This window comes from Monopterus albus, unplaced genomic scaffold (assembly GCF_001952655.1).
Source record: "Monopterus albus unplaced genomic scaffold, M_albus_1.0 scaffold138.1, whole genome shotgun sequence".
NCBI classification, from domain to species: domain Eukaryota; kingdom Metazoa; phylum Chordata; class Actinopteri; order Synbranchiformes; family Synbranchidae; genus Monopterus; species Monopterus albus.
In genome coordinates this window covers 495,020-503,619 of record NW_018128018.1, presented here as the reverse complement: position 1 = coordinate 503,619, position 8,600 = coordinate 495,020, and the positions used below count along the sequence as shown (strand labels likewise).

Sequence of the window (8,600 nt, the reverse complement as noted above, 5' to 3'; positions counted from 1 at the left end):
CCTAACCCTAACCCTGACCCTAACCTTAACCTAACCCTAACCTCATCCTAACCCTAAACCATGTTGCCACCCTAAAATTCAATTTCTTGCCCATGGGGACCTCAATTTAGGTCCCCACCATGAAATGGGTCCTCATGAGTTGGTATGGAGTCAGGAAGAAGTCCCCACGTAGCAGGAAAAACACATCCACACACACACGCTTGCTTATGAGAGCCGGGAAAGTTTGTATGTGTGTTTTTATGGGGTCATATGGGACAATGTTTCAATAGCGCATTGTATGACCAACGTTTCATTGTTTGGGATTAAAGTTATAAACAGGAGACACACTTTAATCTGCACGGAGGGATGGTGTTCCCGAAGGTGTTTGTTTTTGAGATATCCAAAGTAATCCTGAGCTGCTGATTTTAATGTCTGATTCACCGGATGGGGTTTGGTGATGTGTATGCTGCATGTGTGTGTGTGGCGACGGTTGCAGAGACTGACAGGCAGTCGTGGAAGAAATGTGTGCATACTTCACGTTTTTTTTTTCCTTCAATACCAGTAATAAGCAAATGTGCATGATAACAGTCAATTTTCATACCATGGTGTATCGTGAAACCGGTATATCGGTTGTGAAAATTCCTGATTTGTTAATGCTGTTTCACCAAAAAAATAATACATGTGGCTTCTATTTCACTGTCACACCATCAGTGTCATTTATGATGACCCACTTCTAAAACACCCTGACATGCCTGCACATGACTTGTCATCTTCAGGTTCTTGTCAGTGTTTCAGGCTGTGATTATTGTAAACAATCAGAAGAAATGAAATCACTGAATGCAAAGGGAAGGGCTGTGCGATCACCCAAATGAGTCAGCTGCAATGAACTGTTAAGGAGCTGCCCAATCAGAAACTGTGTTCTTACCTTGCTGCCTGGTGATTGGGCAGGGCTAAGTTCATTACTCAGCATGGAGAGACCGTCCCTGTCTGTCTCTCTGCCTGGTGGGAACCCACAACACACAGTCACATACAAATGAACTCGGTGAATAAACCTGCTGACAGACAATTAAAGCATGGCAGCCCCCAAAAGCTCGTAATAAGCAGCAGCTGAGGTTAAGAAACACATAAGAAAAGTACAGCACAGTACACCGTGTCATTTCACATGTTACTGAAATATCAGATTTTGTCATATACACATTCCATTCGCCAGCTTTGACCTTGTCAGCCTTTTACCTGGGCTGAAGTTGTAGAGGTCGTTGTCTCCTCCATAAGACAGGTTCCGGGTGAGGGAGCGGGCGTCAATTTTGGGCGGGGAGGTGGTGCTGGGGCACAGAGAAAACCTCCGATGGAACAAATTCTCTTCCTTCATCCTGACAACCTGCTTTTCCTCTGCAGAGGGAGAAAGACAAAAGGGTGAAAAGAGGGGAGGGAAGAAGATGAGGAAAGGAAGAAAGAAACAAGTATGGAAAAAAGGAAACTGATTAGAGCAATGTCACTTTCAAGATGCGATGTATTCTTAATATTGGGATTTATAAACAAGCTGTCATTCTCCATCTTCTTCTGTATGGTCTATATTTCTTTGTCTGAACCCCCACCCTGTCTTTCCTCTCCTACACTGACAAAGACCTACTATACGAGGACATGTCAGCCTGTCCACACAATGGCAGTGTGCATGGCAGTGACAAGCGATTCAGACTGCATGCTGTCAGTGTGCACGACAGATAGAGGCTCCAACCAATTTCAGTCACTCTGTCCACAGTCCCACTGACCAAGACGATGCACACCACCAATTAATACGCTTTTAATACACAAACTGCTTCACCCAAAAGGAGCGGGGGTTGTTCCCTTGAGATAATGAAACGCACATCAGCACACTTAAAGGTGACAAATGCACCTACTGCTGATGTGCATGATTCATGCTATCACTGTACTGTTGTCAGTTTACATCAGTGAGTGGATGAGTCATATTCCTAGGCCACCATGCCCACATAAAGTTGACAATAACAAACACAAAAACCCACACAGGCATACACATACTGTACATGAGTCTCAATGTACAAAGACAGAACAGGGTCAAGACTCACTCTTCTGCGTGTCAGATGTTAACAGACATGTTTTCTTCTTTGATACCTGAAGACACAATGTCATAGCACTTAGCATTTCTTTGCCAGTTTGCTGCTCTCTCTTATGGCTTGTTTTCTCCTCTACTGGCGTCTGCAGTTACCGGCAGGTTGCAAACTATTGGCATGTTATTAAAAACAGTTGAGAGTCACGGCTGTTTCCAGAAAGATTATTATGCTTGTTCAAACAAGTGGTGAGCTGATCAAAGCAAAGTGGAGCTGATGATGAAACACTGATGTTAAGGGAGCGTGGCCATTACCACCTGAGTCTGTCTGGATGGCTCTGCTCTGCTCTACCCCGATCAATATAATCCAATTCATTTTATCTCAGTGCGCCAACACATACACCAGACAAGACCCTCTCACTCTCAGCCTACAGAGCAGTCTCGCCTACAAGTCCTCAATTTACAACATCCAACAACATAAAAAAGTCCTCAATTTACAACATCCAACAACAGAATGTTACATAAAAATTCATTCATAAGACCTTTTTACAAACTCTCCCACATTATTCAACTGTAGCTACACTGGTACACATGTCAAAGTGTACAGTATGTACTGTACGTGACAAGTAAAAATCTGGAAGTTGACAGTGGTTTGATATGGGAAATGCGTGTAGTGCTGCAGGAGTCTAGGTGGTTAATAAACTGTACCGTGCCTCTCTAAATACATAAATGTGCATTTTCAAAACACAAAGAGCACACCAACATCCATATACTTGTCACACCACTCCCTGCTTCCCTCCGCTTTCTGCCCTGCCTCTATGACTCGTTCTCTCAACCTTCTCATTTCTGATCTTGTAATCTCTTCTGTAAATTTCTTCCTCCTGCCCTTTCTCTTTTGTCCTTTACAAAAGGCAGCTATGAATCACCGTGATATCAGGGTGAAAAGATAAATTTATTCTTCTCCACACGGAGCCTCATTTCTCCTTGTGGAGCAGATCTATAAATAGCCTTCCATTGCTGCAGTGCATGGGAAGAACAGTGCTGCACCCTGAGTGGGGCGCAGGCCACATGGAAACGCTTTAACATCACAGTACACACAGTGGGCTGTACTGTCGACAGACACACGCATAGAGAATTAGTACCACTTACAGTATAGGCCCAAAGGCGGGTCAAGATGTGGGCATATGTGCAGAATGACAGGCCAAGCCAACTGCAGCTGATTCTTACAGCTGCAGGGTGGGATTTATAGGAAGGAAGGCTTTGTATGTGTGAGCATATTAGGCAGTCTAGACTGAGTATGGGTGTGACATCCGTGCACACTTAATGCATCTGTGATGTGTGTGGGCCTCTCAATTGAGCAAGTACTGTACAGTATCCAGGACATGCTAGTAGTGTTTGTGCCTTTGTTAAATGACGTAAGCATTAATAAACTGAGTATGTGGATGTGCATATGTGACCAAGCGTGTGTGCCTGCCTTGCTGCTTAAGTCTGGGAGGATTACACATGCAGATGATGTAGTGCCAAAGGAAAGAGAAAAATGTTCTTCTCCAAATAGTCAATCCCAGCAGCAGGGGCGAAGCAAGCCACACCAATGTACAGAGCACACAAACACATCAGCACTGGTGCCTGGACTTACTACATCACAGGGGGTGGGAAAATGTTTATGTGTGAGAAGCATTACAGCCATTGACTTGTGTGTGCAAATGTATATTCAGACGTGTTATGTGCGTCAATCAGTCTGTGAACACTGGCTGGCTGAAAAGTGTTTCAATGCCACACCAACAGCCCTGGCAATGTTTTAGCATTCTCCAAACAGTTACTGCTCCTTCAGCGTTCAGTTCTGGTAACACTCTGCTGGGGTGCTTCATCTACACCAGGCACACGACACAATGTTCTAGTTACTGTGGATCAACAGATTTAGGGGACACTGGGACTTCAAATAAAACAAATATCTGTTTTGCTACTTTTTATTTCAGAGATTCAACCTATGATCAATGTTCATTTCTGTAACACAATATTAATATCCATTAAAATACTACAGCATAATTAAAGACTAAATAAAAACATGCTGAGGTGTTTTTACTCCAAATATAAATCAAAACATTGGGCTACAGTATCCCCTGGTTAAGGAGTGCAGTTCTGATTAGGGATGTAATGATATTTCTAATTTTACAATATTCCAATAGAAAATGTTCTCGACACCATCATGGGACTGTGATGGTATCTACCAGGATACGACATATGATTATTTTATTAGTATAACTGAATTCAAGTCGCATTACTTAAAACTGACATAGCGGATGCTCCATTGTCACCTTTTAGAGCTGGTGTGTGGCAGCACTTCAATTCTCAATTTCAAGAAATGACATGAGTAGAAAGGAAACTGACAAAATGCATAAGGACGCAATACCATTCCCATTTAGGACTGAGACAGTCCTGAGCTGTTTTACACATGAACTCTGGACTATTTCAACGGAATCAGCCCCGGACTTTGTCCAGAGCTGCCCTTTCACACATGTAGCACAAAACCACTGATAGTCAATGTGAAATGTCTTCCAACCTACTGGAAATACTCTGTTTGGTTCACACGGTTACATAGCTCTTGCCTTCTCTGACAATTCTGGCACCAGCTCTTGCTGAAAGGAGTTCCCAAAACTCATCGTGTCTCCAGTTAAGATATTTTCATCGTAGTCTTCATTGTAAATGACATGATAAAACATCATTGACACACCCACTAGTCGAGATGGGCCTGATCCAATCTTGTATCAGTATCAGGCCTGATATTGTTGTCATTTACTCATCAGATATTGGACAGACAGGGCTAATCCACTTACCAATCCATATTCCAGTCCGCAGCCTGCGCTGGACCATGAACAGGCTGTAACCTAACATAATGTAGCATGAGACATGTCACTGATCCATATTTCATTCCACATCTTACCATAAACCCATGACAACTTCAATCTGTACCTAAGTGAGCAAATAACATTAGCTGTCAGTTTGACTAAAATGTCATTTGTTTGGAGATATTTTAGTCCGGAAATGCAGAAAAGCAAGACTTGTACTTGTATCACACCTAAAGCCTCATACAAAACAACCAGTTTAATCAATGGCCTGCTGAGGTTTCATGTGAAAGAGCACCAGGGGTTCATGTTAACCAACAGACAAGAAGATACCACCAGGCAGCAGACTCTTGTTGATGCTTTCAAGAACTGTGATAAACCTCCAGCAGACAACCCAAAAGCTAAGGGGATAACAGAGAAGTTGCTCAACTTCATAATACTCAATGACCAAGTCATGTTTATTTCTAGCCAAAAGTGGAGATTTGTAAATGTGCAACAATTTGGATAAATGTGTGTGTTGATTATTTTATAGCAATGGAAGAGCTCTTGTATCGGAATTGCCAGTTGCATATCGGAATCAGATTGGAACTAAAAAACAAAAAATGCAGATCAGTCCATTACTACCCACTAGCTCTATGTGAATACTCCGAGCTATACTCTGCTGTATTCTCACATGGGCTCACTCCAGCTCACTCGTACCATGACGTTTAGGTATCGTTACATCCCTAATACTGACCTTTACAGATGCAAGTGAAGACAATGTGTAACAGAGAAGGTGCCACTGTGAGGAGAAACATACCTGGACATCAACAGCAAACAGACATTTAGATATACCAGTATGGCCCTCATAACCAAGTTAGAAAAGACTTTACTAGTGATGCTTCACCTTGTGTGATCTGGCTGGAAGAAACTCTGAAGTAGAAGGAGCTCTGTTCTTTTCTCAGTAAATGAAAATATAAGGCTTTTCAGGTCACTGGTTTATATATTCAGTGAACACATAAGGTGACATGTAACTACATAAACATAACTGTAAGATTAAAGTAGGTAAACTTATGTGTGCTATAAACTAAATCTTAACTATGATAGAATTACCATACGCAAACAAAGTAAACACACAGGTTGACTAATCAACAAGCATAATGTTAATCTTCTACTAATTAAGTTCTTAATTCATCAAATGTTAGAATCAACCTTAAAGTATGACTTTGTTAATAATTTTACCCAACACTGACCTTCTGTTGAAAACACAACATGCTCAACTATCACAACTGACTGGACACAGTACCTGAAGTTTGCCAGCTCCCACTATCAGGCTACACAGGGGGCAAGACTAATATTTATCCAATGATATGAACATATTGTGGAAAAGAGAACAGTAAGGTAGCAGCACCAGGGCAGTCAATAACACATGCCTGTGTCACACATTAACCTTGAAGTATGAGAAGGACAGATAAAACAATCACAACACAAGGATCTGACCCACAGTTACCTCGCGGAGGTGAAACCACTTGCCTTACTGTCACATGGGACATGTTCGTTTCTAGTAATCATTACACCTAGGAGGAAGAGGGAGGGGAAAATGAAGGGAACTATCTGTAAGGGCACATTTTGACATGTTCTAACCTGTACAGTGGCAACATGTTTGACTGATATAACTAGGATAACTCTCAGTACAACATGTTATTTAGTGAGGCAATTTCACAAAACTCAGTCCACAATGTAATTTCTGTAGGCTGAAAGACAGTTTGCACCACTGACTGTATACGCCACATTCAAGTGGTAGGGAACATGGTATCCATCCATCCATCCATCCATCCATCCATCCAGTAGCACCAAGCCCATTCCAAACATCGACACAGCTAATTTTGGAAAATCATCTTTTCTGGTCCATTTCGGCCACATTATGCCATAGTTTTTCACATAAAAAAAATATGTATCTTGAAAACAATCCCAAAGGATAAATATGGAAGCACCCGTGCGTCTACACGTACACACTGACATATGTGTTCAGTTTACATGTGGGAGCCTTATAATACTAACAGCCAGCATCAAGCCAGCTGTTCCTAATATAATGGCACAGATTAAGTCCAGACATTCCTTCCATGCGTCCATCACTTCATCCATTCTCCATTCAGGGCTCCAACCCTGTTAACTCGTCTCCAGTAACAACAGGACTAATGGATGGCCATATGACCTAGATTCACACCAAGAGGATGTCAGGAAGTACTTTATGTGCTTCAACAATGAATGCAGAAACATAATGTGCACACATTTGTTCTTTCATTTAAAATTCCTTGAAACATCAAACTATTGCTTAGAAGTCAAATTAAAACTACTGGTGCAAAACTATTGATAATAACTGATACAACATAAAAACAGAAGTAGGCTTATTCAAGTTTCATTTTAAAATGAATGTTGACTGTGGGCATTATGCTATGCATGGTGCTGAAGTACAAGTTAAAAAAGATATTTTTTTACACCACTGGCCACAGGTCAGTCCCAGCAAATGCATTCATTTGCTGAGAACTGTCCACAAACACAGTCACAGTTCCAACAGCTGTGTTGCTACTATTGCCTACATTGACACATGGAACACACACATAAGCTTTACAAGCTTTCATGTTTAAAACTGTCACATTTAAAACATAAAAACCTCTAACCAAATCAAAATAAATTAAAAATTATAACCTTCTATGGGGACATGCAGAAAGCAGAAGCAGACCGACTGTTACTGTTGGAAAAAAAGGAAACACATGGTCTAATTTTGTGACACTCTGTGGGTGGATGTATGGTTTAGTTGTTCTATGAGGGATGCATTTCCAGCCTTACTACTCATTTGATTTTACTTAAAACAGGAAACCCTCTTTGTTCTGTGGGAACTGTGACCTTCAGTAAATCTCTGTAACCCCAACCTCCACCCTGATCTACCCAGCAGAGCTACTGTACTGAAAGTTGCTATGACATGTCCATGTATTAATTTTATTCAAGGTTTTCTGCTGCAGCAGTTCTGCTTGTATTTTGTAAGAGCACATCTGAATTATTGCCCAGCTGTGACCTGAGCATGAGGACAAGAAGAGAGGCTTAAGATTTGGCAATTAGGCAGCCTATGTCCACTACTCATTGTGCTTCAGGTTTAGTGGCAAGAAACACAACTGCCTTTGTTAAACACAGTAGGTTTCTGAGAACAGAGGGTTCTGTCAGGGGGAAAGGAGAAGATCAATGTAAACACTGCCTGTAAATGAGACCTAGGATTCCCTACAACGGGTGGGAAAGGAGCTCAGAGCCTGAGGGTGAAAAGTAGGGGTGCAAAGATAAACTAACAGAGATACAGTTGTTGTACCCGGTACTTTTTACCATACGGACTCTGAGAAACGAGACAGTCCAAGTAACTACAAAACAGTGCTGATTTATTCCATGAAAACAGGTAAAAATTAACATTACACGCTCAGGTATCTTGCACCTCCAAACTGCACGCTGTGTGTGTCTGTTGGTTAAGTGGTGTGTAGCTAAAAACATTCTCACGACCTCTAGTAACATGTCGTGGCTTAAACATAAGAACCTATTATGGCTAAGGCTACAGTTATACACGTCATAATAATAATATTAAACATCCTGTCTGCTGACAGTCATCAACTCTTCTCTCTAGTTATCCTTGACCAGATGTACCCTGTAGAAACTCATAAGCATGACTAAGCATTTAACAGTCTAACTAG

General features: G+C 41.5%; 1 protein-coding gene across 4 annotated transcripts in view; it reads right to left on the bottom strand.

The window, feature by feature from the left end:
* Positions 1-8,600, bottom strand: part of osbpl5 (oxysterol binding protein-like 5) — a 39,414-nt gene that overhangs the window by 13,613 nt on the left and 17,201 nt on the right. For 3 of the 4 annotated variants that reach the window (XM_020613779.1, XM_020613778.1, XM_020613780.1), the window contains 2 exons: positions 1,213-1,368; positions 905-978 (listed from right to left, as the gene is read on the bottom strand). In XM_020613779.1, the coding sequence (XP_020469435.1) occupies positions 905-978; positions 1,213-1,348 (210 nt within the window). In that variant the 5' untranslated portion in view covers positions 1,349-1,368. Of the gene's footprint in view, positions 1-904; positions 979-1,212; positions 1,369-8,600 lie in introns of those variants that run through there. The other variant, XM_020613781.1, reaches the window with a different exon arrangement.